General features: G+C 48.7%; 1 protein-coding gene across 4 annotated transcripts; it reads left to right on the forward strand.

Annotated features, from left to right (window-relative positions):
* The first annotated feature begins 1088 nt into the window (after positions 1–1088).
* GET1 (guided entry of tail-anchored proteins factor 1) lies at positions 1089–15877 on the forward strand. Of its 4 annotated transcripts, none has more exons than XR_009540819.1 (5): positions 1089–1275; positions 10426–10591; positions 11786–11887; positions 13100–13214; positions 13345–14944. XR_009540819.1 is itself a non-coding variant. In XM_060150949.1 (5 exons), the coding sequence occupies exons 1-5, from the start codon at positions 1174–1176 to the stop codon at positions 13443–13445; spliced, it is 552 nt and encodes a 183-aa protein (XP_060006932.1). In that variant the 5' UTR covers positions 1091–1173; the 3' UTR covers positions 13446–13867. The 4 variants fall into 4 exon arrangements, 2 of the variants coding, with proteins under 2 accessions (XP_060006932.1, XP_060006933.1); XM_060150949.1 differs by having other exon boundaries at positions 1091–1275; positions 11820–11887; positions 13345–13867; XR_009540818.1 differs by lacking the exon at positions 13345–14944 and adding an exon at positions 14951–15877 and having other exon boundaries at positions 1093–1275.
* Positions 15878–16770: the final 893 nt, after the last annotated feature.

Raw genomic sequence — 16770 nt, forward strand, 5'->3', positions numbered from 1 at the left:
AGCTGGTCCTCTCCTACCACTGTTGTACAGTTCAGGACATTCTCCAGGGTTTTCTGTCAAATTCTCATCTCACCAGGAATTGGTGATCCTCCTCCTGCGGGGATGTGGCACTGGGATGGGGTGTGGTACGGGTGGGGAGCAGGCGATGCTCTCCTCTTCCGCCTGAAAAGCAGAGACTGGGGGCCGGGAGATGGAGGCCGGAGGATCTGCTGTCACTTTTCACGAGGTGGTTTCTACTTCCAATCCTTCCAAACCTTTAGTGGGTAGAGGAGCTAGCAGCCAGGCTGCCTTGGATGGTCCAGCTGGAGGGGAAGGCTATGGAGCAGAAGCAGGCTCCAAGCCTGTCTTTTGTTTTGGTCAGTTCAGCATCACCTACCGGCCAAGAAATCTCTCCATGGAAATAATTCCCTCTACCGCTATCGAATAGTTTCGCTTCACATGTTTTCTTTAATCAGAAATTTGTAGAACCACAGCTCCTCCATTCATTCTGATTGGGAATTAGTTCTCAGACTCCAACCAGGGCAGAAGGGGCAGCTAATCATCTTTTGCTTTACCTACTACACATAACTGTGAGTTTGGATTCTTTCGCTGTAAAACCTCATCTTCCCATAAATGTAGGCTACTTTATTACAGGCTGAATGTAACCAGGACCTCAGGTATGCAGTTTTGTAAATTACTTAGATTTACTACAATGTTTAGCTTTGAAATGTAAACACGACTTACTAAAAACTACTTACAAAACGTTTTTCTTTTTACGGTTACTTGCTACTATCATTACCGTAGGCTTCTATTTACGGAAAGGTTTATTTAAAACTACATTTATTTAGGAATAAAGGTGAGTCAGTTTAAAGAAAGTATTAATTACATAACCACACAAGTGGTTTGCAGATACAACAAAACCAGAGACATGGTGGAGGCCGAATCTGGAAAACAGGTTCCGCGGGATGGTGGGGCGGGTGCGAGAAGTCTACGGAAGCCGGGAAGGCCAAGGGCAAGGCTGGCGTTAACCAGAGCGCGGAGCAAGAGACGGCCCCGCCTCCCCGCGTGCGGCGCAGTGCGCAGGCGCGGCGGCGCCCCTCTGCGGGCCGCTGGGCTCACTGCGCACGCGCGGCCTCCGGCTTGGTCCCAGGTGGAGCTGATTTAGCCGAGCTGGCGCCGCCGTGAGCCTCCGAGATGAGCGCGGCCGAGGCCGACCGCTGGGCTTGGCTGCTGGTGCTCAGCTTCGTGTTTGGGTGCAATGTACTCAGGATCCTCCTCCCGTCCTTCTCCTCCTTCGTAAGTGGCTATCTGGCCTTCCAGGGGCCGGTGGGGTTGCCGCCCCAGCGTGCCGTAGACACGGGTCTCAAACTGGCCGCCCGACGGCCGGATTCGGCCTGCAGAGGCGTCTTGGTTGGGCCGTTCTGTGTTTTAAGATGTTTTTGAGTGAGTTGCTAATGTCAAGTCGCAACGCTTTACCCCCATATCCGGTTTTCTGGATTCTTGGGGAGAAAAAAAAAATGCCTGATAACGCTTGGCCACGTTTTCGCGTGGCAGCGGTCTGGAGTTCTCAGTGCCCTTCTGCCAGCCGCACTCATTTCCATTATTCTCTGGTTCCTGGGGGCGTCGAGCAGCCTCAGGCTGCTGGGGTGGGGGCGTGGGGAGGGCCAGTGCCTGCAGCACGGCGTCCGGGGCTCCGGGAAGTCTCGCCTTCTCGCGTGCAGTGCAGCTGTGCAGGGTCCCTGGGGACGGGTCTCAGGATGCAGGGGCCCCCATTCTTGGGGCGGGAGGGGTTGGAGACAGTGTAGACTTAGAATCCCAGTGCTCTGTGATGTTTCCTATACCCAGAGGAGCGACGGGCACTTGGGAGCACTCTCTGCGGGGCGTTTTGTCCATCATGAGTAATTTCCTCGTGTCCAGTCGCCACGGTTGCCGTGACTGTCATGCCATCCTCCTGTACCTCCCAGAGGAGGTGTGTTTGACTCAGAGTCTAGTAGTTGTCCTAAGACATCCAGCTAGTGATTGCTGGGGTGGAGGTTTGATCCTTGGTGTGTGATTCTCCGAGGTCTGCCCCTCTGCCTGTTGGAGCGTGAATAGGGGGTTTGGTGGCATATTTGATGGGAGGTGCGTGTGGAGAAGGTGAGGAGCTGTTCTCCGCGGAAGGGCGCCCTCTGTAGGCCGACAGTGGGAGTGAGGGGCTGTCTGACTTAGGCCGAGACTCAAAGATGGGGTGCACACACTATACCAGTGTCCTGGGAACTCAGTTCTGCTTTTCTCTCCTGGTATAAATTGGTGGTGGTGGTGGGGTATATGAGACTAGACAGGGTTTCTACTTCTTTTTGTTCTACTCTACTGGTATCCATCGGGTGCCTGTTTTGTGTAAAACTCTATTCTAGGACCTTATCACCCAAGTTGTCCTGAGGCAATTCTCTCTTAATCCCATCCCCTGTTGGGAATCTTTCCTGATGCTTCCTTGTCTTTAAGATGGTGTCCGAAGTACTCAGCATTGCATAAAAGACCCTTGAAGAGTAGGCCCCAGCCCACTTTTCTTTTTTCTTATTTTTTAAAAATTGTGGTAAAATATACATAACATAAAATTTACCATTTTAACCATTTTTAGGTATATAGTTCAGTGGTATTGAGTACATTCACATTGTTGTGCAACTGTTCATCACCCTTCGTCTCCAGAACTGCAGCTTCCTAAACTGAGACTCTGTCCCGAGTAAACACGGGGCGTTATCCGCATGCCCCTTCCCCCAGTCCCTGGCAACCACCATTTTACTTTCCGTCTCTATGAATCTGACTATTCTAGGCACCTCATATAAGTGAAATCATATAATATTTGTCCTTTTATGTCTGGCTTATTTCACTCAGCATCATGTCCTTAGGGTTCATCCCTGTTGCAGCCTGTGTTAGGATTTCTGTCCTTCATAAGGCTGAATAATATTCCACGGTATGTATATACCACATTTTGTTTGTTCATTCATCTTTTGATGGACATTTGGATTGTTTCTGCCTTTTGACCATTGTGAATAATGCTGCTAGAACGTTCGTGTACGAGTGTTTATTCAAATCTCTGCTTTCAGTTCTTTTGGGTAAATACCCAGAAGTGGAATTGTTGGATCATATGGTAATTCTGTTTTTAATTCTTTGGGAAACTGCTGTACTGTTTTGCACAGTGGCTGCATCATGTAAATTCTCACCAGCAATGCACAAGTGTTCCAGTTTCTCCACATTCTCCAACACTTGTTATTTTTAGTTATTATTTTTCCTTTTTGGATAATAGCCATCCTAATGGATGCAAAGTGGCTTCTCTTTGTGGTTTTGATTTGCATTTTCCTAATGATTAGTGATTTTGAACATTTCATTTGCTTATTGGCCATCTGTATATCTTTGAAAAACAGTCTATTCAGGTCTGTGGCCCCTTTTCTAATGGGGCTGCAGGAGCTCTCCCTAGGGGAAGGGCACTCTCTGGAGGCCCACGTCGAGTGTGAGTGGCTGCGTTTTTGTGGTTAAGTTAGGAGTTCTCTATATAGTCTGGATATTAGCTCCTTATCAGATACATGATTTGCAAACATCTTCTCCCATTCTGTGGGTTGCCTGCCCATCTTACTTGCAGTATCACTTCGATTCTTCCTATGTACCCCATCTCATTGCACCTTATATTGGAACCGCACACACAAAACTAACCTCAATTGCTGAAAGAGGCTGTGTTGGTTTTGTATTCCTCTGTGAATTGTTCCTAGTTTCTCATAAGCTGAGGGGGAAGGAGGAGAGTGTTTGGGATATGGCAGTGGCTGTAAATAAGAACTGTCATCACCTCTGGCTCCTTCACCAAGCTTTCACCAAACCTGTGCCCTGCAGCTAGCACACTCTCATAAGAAGTTACTGCTGCTGTCTACACATGCAGGAGGTTTGTGCCTTATCAGGGTGGCTGTTTGTCGTTCAGGTGAATGAGCACTGGGTTTGTCCTTGGACCTGTGTCACGTCCTTTGCTGCATCCTACCGGCTGTGTAACCTCTCTAACCTCCAACCAGTTAGCCTTCTTAGACCCGTTTTCCCTTGGTTGTAACACTGTCAGAATTGTTAGCCAGGTTCGGAAGGATAACGGTATCCTAGCAGAGTACAGTTGCTGGTGTTCAAACAGGGAAAAGTAATAAAGAGATATGGTTTGTGTTGAGGGTCAGTGAAAAGCTGTAAGGAACGCGCTGGTCCCGTGTAGGGTAAAATGCTGCTGCTTCTCGACCGTTACAGGCTGCCCCATCACAGGCGCTGATCTGAGGATGCACGTGGGAAAGACTCCAGTGAGGATCAGGTTGACTGGGAACCGGCCATGCCCCCTGCACCTCAGACTGTAGCCTTCCTTCCAGGGTTTCCGAAGCTTCTTCCCTTCAGCCAGAGCAGGGAAGGGGCGCGCCTTCCCATTAGTCAGGAGAGGCCCTTGGGGAAGTCTCTCAAGTTCAAGAAGTCCTCTCCCAGCAGCGTGCTGCAAGGTCCTGGGATGGGACCTCAGCCAAATACTGGGGTGGGAGCTGGCTGCCTGGATAAGGACGCCCAATCCTCGGCGTTGACTTGGTTAGAATTTTCCTGCGAGTTCTTTCATGTTTCCTTTCCAGCCACAGGATGCATTTGTGATCCAGCACAACCAAAGGCGGAGGCAGAGGGAACAAAGACCACCCTGCGGAGCGCCCCCCTCCGTGGCCGGAGGCGCGCTGTGCAGGCGCCCCGGGCCCGAGGACTGGTGTGGCCGAGGGCGGGGGGAGCTGCTAGTTAGCCATGTGCCCTGCGCAGGCGTGCCAGGGCCTATGCGCTGGAGGGCGGCCTGCGGGTTGCGGAGAGATGCGTGCACTGCGCAGGCGCCCTAGGACTGGTGTGGCGGAGGGAGGGGTGAGGGTCCGGGCGAGGCGCGTGCCCTGCGCAGGCGCCCCAGGACCTACGCGCTGGAGGGCTGCCTGCGGGTCCCCGGGAGCCGCGTGCGGTGCTCAGGCGCCAGGGGCCCCTTCCTCACAGACCCCCTGCTTTGCAGACCTTGAGCATGGGTGCAGCGCAGGCTGTCCTCTGGGACTTGGTGTGTGGGACTGGCCGCCACTTTTGTGTTTGACAACTTCAAAATCACTTAACTTGCTGCTCTAAAAAGGGGCCGCTTCCCTTTTCTCTTTAGGGGCCTGGGCCACTGAGGTGAGGGGTGGACACTGCAGGGCCTGCCGCTGCGGGCCTTGCTGAGACCCTCCCCGTTTCCAGGGAGCACGGTCGCCTAGAGAGTTCTTGCTGTGGACCAGCATGAGCCCCAAGTGCTGTTTGAGGAGGTGACAGAGGCGGCGAGGGGGGTTGAGTGCGCACGAGCAGGTGCGGCCTGGCGGATGCGGACTCCCCCGTGCCGGGGACCAGGGCTGCGAGGAGTGGGCCCGACTTGGCCGGTCCTGGCTGAGGGGCATGTGGGGTTGTTCTGGGCCTTGGGCCCTTCCCGGGGTGAGGGGTCTCCCTGCGGTGTTAGGGACACGCCTGAGCCGCCATTCGCAGGGATGCCTGCTGTGTTCCGGGAGGGAGGAGCCTTTGGGCTGTAAATGTCGTCGGGCACGATTTTCAGGTGGGACTGGTCCAGAGAGTTGCCAGCCATTGAGTGGGGGAGTGAGGATTTGAACAACCCCAGTGCCACCGCAAGTCCTGGCATTTTGTTGGCAGAGGGAGTGTCCAACTTGGACAGGATCAGAGGGTGACTGAGGAGGACACTGTGATCTCACACAGGCAGAGGGCCAGCGTCTGGAGACAAGAGAAGCAAAGGATTGGTTCTGCCCTTGTTTTCTCTTCAGATTCTCCCACCGTACTTTTTTTTATGATAAGCAAATTTTGTTTATTTGTTTGTTTGTTTATTGATTGATGGCTTGCGGGATCTCAGTTCCCTGACCAGGATTTGATCCTGGGCAGCAGGCAGTGAAAGTGCCAAGCCCTAACCACTGGACTGCTGGGGAATTCCCTCACCGATCTTTAAAAACTTATTTTCTTTTCTGCTTTAAAATTACTTGTGGACCCATCTCCAGGTCTTTGAAAAACCATACCCTACACAGTTTATCAGCTTCTGTCAAGTGGGAGATTTAATACACCTTTGAGGACATAAAAACTTCAGGGGACTTCCCTGGTGGCACAGCGGTTAAGAGACTGCTGAAGCCTGCGCGCCTAGAGCCCGTGCTCCACAACAGAAGAAGCCACCGCAATGAGAAGCCCGTACCCTGCAAGGAAGAGTGGCCCCCGCTCGCCGCAACTAGAGAAAGTGCGCATGCAGCAACGAAGACCCAACGCAGCCCAAAAAAACAAATTAAAAACCTGATAGAAATTTAAAAAAAAAGACTTAAGATAGATATTTTTAAAATTTATTTATTTTATTTATTTATTTTTGGCTGCTTTGGGTCTTCGTTGCCGTGCGCGGGCTTCTCATTGTGGTGGCTCCTCTTGTTGCGGAGCACGGGCTCTAAGTACGTGGGCTCAGTAGTTGTGGTGCACTGGCTCAGTAGTTGTGGCTTGCGGGCTCTTGAGTGCAGGCTCAGTAGTTGTGGTGCACTGGCTTAGTTGCTGCGTGGCATGTGGGATCTTCCTGGACCAGGGCTCAAACCCGTGTCTCCTGCATTGGCAGGTGGATTCTTAACCACTGCGCCACCAGGGAAGCCCCAGATGTTTATGTTTTAAAAATTAATATTGGGACTTACCTGGTGGTCCAGTGGCTAGGGCTCCGTGCTCCCAGTGTAGGGGTCCCAGGTTCGATCCCTGGTTGGGGAACTGGATCCCACATGCCGCAACTAAGACCTGGCACAGCCAAATAAATAAATATTAAAAAAAATTAATATTAAGAACATTTTAAAAATTCAAATCTCCTTAAATCTTACATTTCAATTCATAATTCTAGTATATTTTAACAGTTATTTGTAAGGAGGTCTTGGATTAATGTAGGTACCTATTTGCAAACTTAAACACTTCCAAATTTGCTTTTTTTGTACTTGTAGATGTAATATATTCATTTTTTCTTCAAGCGCTGCATTTCCTAATTTTAACCACAAATCTCTTCAGTTCCCCTCAAGTTTATTCTCCTGTGCTCACTCACTTTCCACTCCTGAGTAACCATTTTTGGTCTTTCCAGTTTTTAATTGTTTTATGTACAGCGTACCTCGGAAATATTGTGGGTTTGGTTCCAGGCTACTGCAATAAAGTGAATATTGAAGTAAAGTGAGTCACATGAAATTTCTGGCTTCCCAGTGCATAAAAAAGTTACGTTTACACTAGAGTCTATTAAGTGTGCAGTAGCATAGCACTGTGTAAAAAAAGTGTACATGCCTTAATTAAAAAATTGTTTATTGCTAAAAAATGCTAACCATCATCTGAGCCTTTAGTGAGTTGTAGTAGTAACATCACAGATCACTAATCAGGGAATACCCTGCTGATCCAGTGGTTAGGACTCTGCCGTTTCACCGCTGAGGGCTGGGATTTGATCCCTGGTCCAGGAACTAAGATCCCGCAAGCCCCGTGGTGTGGCCTAAAAAAAAAAAAAATCACTAATCAAAGAACACCATAACAAATATAACAATAATAAAGAAGTTTGAAATATTATGAGAACTACCAGAATGTAACACAGAGACGTGAAATGAGCAAATACTGTTGGAAAAATGGTGCCAATAAACTTGGTTGATGCAGGGTTGCTACAAGCCTTCGATTAAAAAAATCTGTGAAGCACAGCCTGTATTCTCTATAATGCTATGTACGTAATGTGTTTGCCCCTCTATTTCTTTTTTTTTTTTTAATTTATTTTTGGCTGCGTTGGGTCTTTGTTGCTGTGCGAGGGCTTCTCCTGTGGTGGCTTCTCTTTTTGCAGAGCATGGGCTCTAGGCGCGTGGGCTTTGGTAGTTGTGGTTCACGGGCTCTAGAGCGCAGGCTCAGTAGTTATGGCACATGGGCTTAGTTGCTCTGCGGCATGTGGCATCTTCCTGGACCAGGGCTCGAACCTGTGTTGCCTGCATTGGCAGGCAGATTCTTAACCACTGCACCACCAGAGAAGTCCCCCTCTATTTCTTTTTAAATCCTAGTTTTGTTTTTTTTTTTGCGGTATGCGGGCCTTTCACTGTTGTGGCCTCTTCTGTTGCGGAGCACAGGCTCCGGACGCACAGGCTCAGCGGCCATGGCTCACGGGCCCAGCCGCTCCGTGGCATGTGGGATCTTCCCAGACCGGGGCACGAACCCGTGTCCCCTGCATCGGCAGGCGGACTCTCAACCACTGCGCCACCAGGGAAGCCCTAAATCCTAGTTTTAAAAGTCAGGTTTATTGATGTGTAATTTGCATTCAGTGAAATTCACTTCTTGTACATGGGCAGTTTGATGAGTTTTGGCACACTTAATCAGGGTAACCACTGAAACAGTCAAGGTAAAGAATATCTCCGTCACCTCTGAAACTCCTTTCCCCACCCTGCATCTGTTTTTTTTAAATCAAATTTTAAAAAAATACACCTTTATTTGAATTTTTGGCTGTGCCTCACTGTTTCACATGGCATTCGGGAATCTTAGTTCCCGGACCAGGGATCCAACCCACACCCCCTGCAATGGAAGCACAGAGTCTTCACCACTGGATCGCCAGGGAAGTCCCTGCCCCTGTTTCTTGATTTACAAAGTTTAAGCAGCATCTATGAATTCCTTGCTCTTTAAGATGATTCTGTGATTTTTAAAGATAATTTGGTACATTCCTGTTTTCTGCTCTAGGGTGGATCTGGCTAGAGTGTATGTCCTTGGCCAGCTCGAACTGAAGAGTCACCCTACTGTGCACCAGGCAGAGGGGATCAGGGGCTAGAGGAACAGACTGATTTATTGTGCACCAGCTATGTACCAGTACAGGGAAATATATTAATATAGTTTATTAATGTATCTTTATTAATATATTTTTAAGAATGTGAAACAAACACAAATGTGCAAAAAAAAGTTATACATTCATTAGAAAGAACTGTTTTTTTTTCCTGAACCATTTGAAAGTAAGTTGTCAACCCGAGTGCCCTCTTTCCCCAGTACATTAGTATATAAACAGTGGCCTTGGCCGCAGTACAGCTGTCAGGTACAATCCTCCCGTCTCGTTCAGGGTTTCCTCGTCCCAGTGACGTCCTTTGTAGCAGAAGGACCCCAGTCAGCACCATGTATAGCACATACTTGTCATGTCTCTTCAGTCTAGAAGGAGTCTTGGTCTTGCCTTGAATTGCGAGGATGAAATTTCCGAATGTCACAGGGCAGTGACTTTGCACAATGGCCTCCTGTGGACATCTTTGTCCAGTGTTTGGCGAGAATGTCACATAAAGGATGCTGTGTTCTCTTTGCATCTCCCCAGGTACCGTGGGCGTTGATTTGGGGAGGTACACTCATCACTCCGGGTCAGTCCCTGAGGAATTCTCAGTCCCCTACGAGGTCGCCCGTGGACCTCCCCGTGCTGGTGCGAGTGTGGTCCCCTTGCTCTCCCCTCGCTCTCCTGGGACCTTCACCTGTCCCGGTGGGTTGTTGGGGGCTACCTGGCAGCCACTGCATGTATACCCGGGCCGCTGGCGGTGTCCTGGCCGTTGTGTGTGTCTGTGGGGGGCGTCTGGGGACGGTGTGGGCAGGTGCCATCACACTTGGGTCCCCTCCACTGTCCAGGCGGCCAGGAGGGCTCCTGGGCCGGTTGTGTCCCATGTGGGGCCTGGCGGTCAGAGGCTCCTCTTCACAAACATTTACGTCTGTTATTTCATCTGTCTGTGTATCTATGGAAAACCACGAGGTCACACCTGTGCCTCCAGGTCTCATCCAGTCCCACGGGATTCATTCTGGTTCTCTCCCGATGCATGTTTCTCACTCCCTTTTCTCACAGTGAGAAAACTGGCTCACAGTATCCTCAGTAGGTCTCCGTGACTTGCGCAATCCTTTGTAACTTGCCCTCGGCCTCCACCACCACCTCCTCTTGTCACGTGTGCTCCTCCTGCTGTGGGACCCCGACTCTCACGCCAGGCAGCCCCTCTGCGGGAATGCCCTCTTCACCTGCCACCGCTTCATCCCTGACCGCCGGCACCCCCCTTGCTCGGCCCACCTAATTTAGCACAGAATTCTACAGGAATGAGGGGCGTGCACGGTCCTTGTCACCTGAATGAAGCTCTGGGGATGGAATCGGTTTTCACCCTGTAATCACAATTTTGCAGTAGAAGTGAGGGATACGTACATTTGTGCTGTAGCAGTCCGTGGGCATATCTGCAGAAGGAAAAACGTAATTGAATAAAGACTCACGGGGCGGGGTGTGGTGGGGGGGAGTTTTCGTTTCTGTGGTCGGGGGCAGCAGGACCGGGACCGGGCAGCAGAGCCTGGCCGTGGGGGTAAAGGGCAGCGTGCCCAGCTGCAGGAGGCAGCAAGCGGATGGGGGAGGGGGTGGGGGAGAAGGCTGATCCCGGCTGCCACCTCCACCAGATGTCCAGGGTGCTGCAGAAGGACGTGAAGCAGGAGTCACAGATGCGAGCAGAGATCCAGGGCATGAAGCAGGAGCTCTCCACCGTCAGCATGATGGACGAGTTTGCCAGATACGCCAGGCTGGAGAGGAAGATCAACAAGATGACTGATAAGCTCAAAACTCACGGTACTGTTCTCGTGTGTAGCGTGGGAAGCTTCGTACGAGCTGATTAACAGAGAAATCTTTATAGAAAGAGGCACGGCACATGTGCTTTGATCTTTGAGGTTCCGATGCTGACAGAGACTTTTGAGTTGTCTAGAAGAGACCCAGTAATAATAATTGTTACTTTCTCCTTATTTGCTGGTGAACCTTTGCTTTCTAAACACAGAAGCCTGGGGACTTCCCTTGTGGTCTAGTTGTTAGGACTCGGCACTTTCACTGCTGTGGGCCCGGGTTCGATCCCTGGTCCGGGAACTAAGATCCCGCAAGCCGAGAGTCATGGCCAAAAAAAAAAAAAGAACAAAAAAAAAAACACGCAACCACACAGAAACCTCTAACATCTTTGATTTTCTTCATTCTCTGTAGGTTGACATTTTCAAATTCAACACTTTTCTGAGAGAAGCCTAGAAAAATCTCATGGTGGATTCCCAGGAGCTTTTGTGAATGCTCTAAAAAATGCCCAGCAGTGTCCTTATCCAAGTGTAGACTTCAGGCTGGGGATCAGGTCTTACTCAGCTTTATGTTCGCCACCGTTCCTAACAGTCTCCTCTGATGGATAGGAGGTCAGCTTGTGTGCTGAGAGAGTGCGTGGCTAGTAGAACATGCACAGGGGCCTGCGCAGGCCTGAGACAGACCTGACTCCCACTTACGGATTAGTGTGCTGTGTGGTCTGGGAAATCCAGGAAGAAAAAGGTAGTCCCATTGGTAAGTGCCTCGTAAAAGAATCTCTGATTTAGATGAATAGCTTTAAGAGTTTTTAAAATTAAAGCTTCAAATCTCATAATCTGTGGGTGATTCTATTTTAAATAACAGCACAGAGGGTGACTTCTAAGAAATTCTATTTTATATTTTCTAAGTGTGTGTGTGTGTGTGTGTGTGTGTGTGTGTGTGTGTGTGTGTGTGTGTGTGTGTGTGTGTGTGTGTATGTATTTTGTTTGTTTGCTTTCTGGCTGTGCTGCGCAGCTTGTGGGATCCTAGCTCCCCGACCAGGGATCAAACCCAGGCCCTCGGCAGTGAAAGTGCAGAATCCCAACCACTGGACCATCAGAGAACTCGCTTTTCTAAGTATATTGAGCAGATGTTACATACATAGTTAGAAAATAGTTTATGAGAAGAAATAACATTTCTGTGTGCTTGAATATCTTCTTCATTTTTTTTTAGGACTGATACCATTTCATCCTGTTTTTCCTTTCAGTGAAAGCACGGACAGCTCAGTTGGCCAAGATAAAATGGGTTATAAGTGTTGCTTTCTACATATTGCAAGTAAGTGTCCTATTCTGTCACCTGGGGTCATTGAAGTTGGTAATGGACTGTCCTCCAGAACCATGTGGCCCAGAATCCGGGCCTGGGAATTCTGGCTTTTCCACTTTCAGCTGCTGTGCTGTGTGGTCCTGCTAGCGTGTAACTCTGAACACTCTGTGAATTTCTATGTTAGACTAAAATGAAGCCTTTGTTTCTCTTAGTCTCTTTTAGCCTTTGTCTTTTAGAGTTGTTAAATATTGGGCTTTTCTAGCACATGCGCTTCTCTGGAGTTCATTTTGCCTTTGTTTCAGTGCAGTGTTGGGAGCCTGGGGGTGTATGGAATGAGAGAGCTTATTTAGACATTGTATTTTCTAAGGGGGTCAGTGACTGTGGCCGTTGCTTGTCACCTGGTGTGCAGACGTGTAGGTGACGTGTAGATGCCTGCTCTCAGGGAACACGTCATTCTCACGTCAGTCCAAGACCTTTGATTCCCAACGTTCTTACCTGGGGGATGTTTACTTGTTCCGTTTGCGGCTGCTTCCTTCAGCCGAGGGTGTGGAAGTGCCGCTCGCACACTTAGTGGCTGCTGTAAATGGCCTCCGAGTTTCAGTCCTATGTGTGATCTTTCCTGGGGGAAAAGATTTGCGCCCAGCCCCCCAGAGACCAGGTGGTTTGGGTTTGTTTGAGGACATTGATCCTGAGGCGTTGTCACTTTGGTGCGAGAGCGGTTTCACAGGGAGAGGAGTTGAGCAAGCCGCGCTCTGAGGTCCGATCGCTTGAGTGGCACGTTCAAGGCCACGAAGGGGATGGAAGACAGCTGCCCGAGCGCTGCTGGGAAAGGAGGAGAGGGCAGGCAGCGCTTCTCGTCCCGCCACTTAACCTCGCAGAGGGCTCACCTCTGCACTTGGGTGTGTGGGTGAGAGCGGTAGCTAGCTTTTCAAGGATCTGAGAGGCGTGAGATCACTTTTGTCACGGATGAGGTGTAGTTAGCGTAAGCTGGCTGCTTAGAGGAGGTGCTCAGTGAGGAAAGAACACTTACGCTGGGGGAGACCTTGGTTACTCTGTCAGCTGATTTGGTAGTGTGTATATGCTGGCTGTGAGGACTGCATGGGTAGGGTTTGAGGTCACCGATCTGGAGAGTTTCCTTGGTTTGTTTCCATGTTTCCTCGTCTTCCGTGGTGATCGGTTGTGTGCCTGGCGGGATGTTTCCACTCACCAGCCGTGTCTTTGCAGGCTGCCCTGATGGTCACACTCATCTGGACGTACTACTCTGTCCCTGTGGCCGTGGTGCCGAGTAGGTGGATAACTCCACTAGACCGCCTGGTAGCGTTTCCCACTGGAGTGGCAGGTATGCGGGCGCTGGCAGACGCGGTGGGAGAGCGTGGCCAGGTTGACCTAGGGGCGTGTGGCGGGAGGTTCGGTCAGCTGAGCTCAGCCTGACGCCCACAGTGAGAGCTCTGCGTCTCCGCCTCACACAGGGCTTGCAGCAAAGGAGCTGACGTCTAGAGAACTTACGTGTCCAGTGTCACCGAAATGTGAAGTAGCAGGGCTACAGTTCAACCCAAGCCTGCCTCCGTGATCCAAGCCCAATACCTGGGGTCTGATACCCCTTTTATTGAAACATCACCTCTGGTTCCCAAATTCTGTGACTCCTTTTCAATTCACGCTATGCTTAGCCCCTCTGCAGCATTTCCTGCTATCGGCCATTCTTTGACTTCTGAAAGAATTTCTTTTGGGTGTTAAAATTAGTACATGTCATCGTAGAATGATTAGAAATATAAAAAAACTTTTAAAAAGACTCAGTAGCTGTGGAGAACCGCTCTTAACATTGCGGTATATTTTTTCCAGTCTTCTTTTCTATTTAGTTTTGTATGGTTAAGGTTATCTGGCACGTACAATTTTTTACCCCTCTTACTATGTAAGCCTTTTTCCACATCAATACATTTCTTCAGAGTAGAGACGGACATGCTGCTGGCTGTGCTGAGAGGGCAGCTTAATAAATTTCTTTATTAAGGAATTTTGAATAGCTATTCTTCATTTGGATGTGTCATAATTTACTAATTTCCCTGTTAAAGGATATTTATTTAAGTCCCCAGTCTTTGCTGTAGAGATGACGCTGCAGTACACATCCTGGTCAGCCAGTCTTTGGTTGTGATTTGTGATCACGCTGGAGGTGAATTGCTAAGTCAAAGGGATGACCGTGTCAAAGATTTCCAATTTAGCCAGGCCCCTTCCTTCCCCTCCCCCTCCCTCTTCCCGGACCCAGCCAGGATTGTTGTAGCTGGTGGCTCTCAGTGTTGCTGAGCCGAGGAGCCAGAGGCCACCCTTCCGGGCATCTTGTGGCCTCTCTTCCTGTCTCTCAGCATCAGTGGGGCAAGAAAGGTGTGGGTAAACATTCCATCGTGCTTGTAATGCTTTGGTGGGAAGGGAAAAACAGATCATCTGACAGGGTGGCCTTACAGTCTATTAATATCATAAATAATGATGCACATCCCTCTGGCAGGAAAGATAAATTCAAATCATTGTTTGTTGTCTTGAGTAGTTCCTGCTTAGTAAAGAAGGCAGCTCTGTGAATCAGTAGAAAGTCTGCGGGCTTCCCTGGTGGCGCAGTGGTTAAGAATCTGCCTGCCAATGCAGGGGACAACGGTTCGAGCCCTGGTCTGGGAGGATCCCACATGCCACGGAGCAGCTAAGCCCGTGCGCCACAACTACTGAGCCTGCGCTCTAGAGCCTGAGAGCCACAACTACTGAAGCCCACGTGCCACAACTACTGAAGCCCATGCGCACCTAGAGCCCGTGCTCCGCAACAAGAGAAGCCACCGCAATGAGAAGCCCGCGCGCCGCAACAAAAGAGTAGCCCCCGCTCGCCACAACTAGAGAAAGCCTGCGTGCAGCAACGAAGACCCAGAGCAGCCCCCCCCCAAAAAAGTGATCAATTTGGACCCAGGAAACACAAACTTGGTGTTAGCCCAACACTACTCAAAAAGGACTGAAGTGCTCTATTTCCTAAAGTCAGAGGTAGCAGAGGCAGGAAATGTGGGCGAACTCCTGGCATGCTCTCATGTTGAATTTCTTTATTTTTAGGTGGCGTTGGAATTACCTGTTGGATTTTAGTCTGTAACAAAGTTGTGGCCATTGTGCTTCACCCTTTCAGCTGAAAAAGAAGATGAATTTGGCTACAGCACTTTCAAAAACGAATTTTCACTTAGGAGATTACAAATCTGATTTATACTGTTTTATTGTTTTGTTTATTTTTGTTTGCTTGTTTTTTTAAAAAAGGAAACACAAGCCACAGGTTAGTTGTTGTTGTTGAACGTGTTTGTTCTTGGACTTCACGTTGAGATTCTTAGAAGAATCACAGTTTTGTACATTTGTTGTGAGCCATGGAGGTCAGTCTCGTGTGTACCAGCCAGCACAGCACCAGATTTGTGATAAGAAGTGTGTGACATTATGGGCTACATGTTGTTACTTGTGATTTGCACTCTCGGCATATTTTAAAGGTCACATTGCCAACTGGAAAGTCAAACTTTTCTAATAACTTAAGTACTTTAAAGACTTTGTGCTATTTTTAATCCAGATTAGAAAGTAACTTAATTTTAATACTACTACTAGAATTTGAAAATTTGTTTTTTAATCTCATGCAGTACTACCAGGAGAATAACACTAATTGACATTGCTTGTGCTTTTTCCTTCCTAAAATGTCATTTGTTGGGCAAGGCTTTGGATGGTGTTATCCACTTATTTGAAGCTGTTAACTTTTCATTACTGTGTTTTATAAATGTATTCATGAGCCCATAATGCATTGTTTTGTGTTTGAACTGTGTGTTTTATATTTAATGTATTTCGAATGAAGGGTATTTTTAAAGCATTTAATATTTATGCTCTGTAGAATGGAACAAACTTAAAAAACAAACTGGGAAGCCTGATTAAGTTAATTTCAACGGCTACATGTTTGCCCCGTCAAGTATAATTCTGCTCAGTATTTTTAAAAACACTTTTTTCTAATTACAATCTTGCAAGTGCTTGTGTGACTTCTTTCCTTACGGCCACTCACTTGCTACGACCGATCGGTGGCAGAGGGCCTGAAACGATCACTAAGTGGGCCACAGCCCTGTGAAGTGAACTTCTAGCACGAGTGTTTAAAAGATCACTTTTGTATCCTTGTGTTCCCTGACGGTGTGATAGTAAGTTCGTTATTACTTCTGGTAATCGAGCTGTGTAGAGACGGAGCACTGTGCTGCTTTAGTTGATGGTCACAGAGTGGGTTTTGGGTTCCCCTCATCACTCAGACTCACCCGGCCCCAGGCTGTTGCAGCTCTGGGAGAGGATGCAGAACTGGGAATACAGCTGTATTTACAGCAAACGCCAGTGTCCAGCGTCCAGTCACCTCACAGGTACGTTTTAGCCACAGAGGATGAGCAGATGACCTGCCGAGGACATGATAGCAGCAGAAGGAAGCTTCGGGGTCCTGGGCCCCTTCGAGGCCACAGGCCCTACGTGATTCGTGAGCTGTGGCGTGAATGGCAGGTCACACAGTCAACAGTCGGGTGGCCAGGTACGCGCACTGTGGACCGTCCTGGGATCACTAATTGGTGAAAGTCTCCCTGACAAGACCCGTATTTATCTCCTAAGGATATGTTCTTGCAATTAATACTGCAAGATTTTTGACAGATTTTACTGAGGCTAGAGGAAAAGATTTATAATTCACAGCTGTTAACTCTTTCCACATACATTAATAGTTTGTGAAGATGAAATAAGGGAAATTTAAATGTCCGTCACATTTCACATTCTTGTGGTTTTTGAAAAATGGTGTGTGTTTTTAAAGTTATTATTTATTTATTTATTTTTGGCTGTGCAGTGGCTTGTGGGGGATCTTAGGTCCCTGACCAGGGATCAAACCTGTG

The sequence above is a fragment of the Lagenorhynchus albirostris genome, chromosome 5 (assembly GCF_949774975.1).
Source record: "Lagenorhynchus albirostris chromosome 5, mLagAlb1.1, whole genome shotgun sequence".
Lineage (NCBI taxonomy): Eukaryota > Metazoa > Chordata > Mammalia > Artiodactyla > Delphinidae > Lagenorhynchus > Lagenorhynchus albirostris.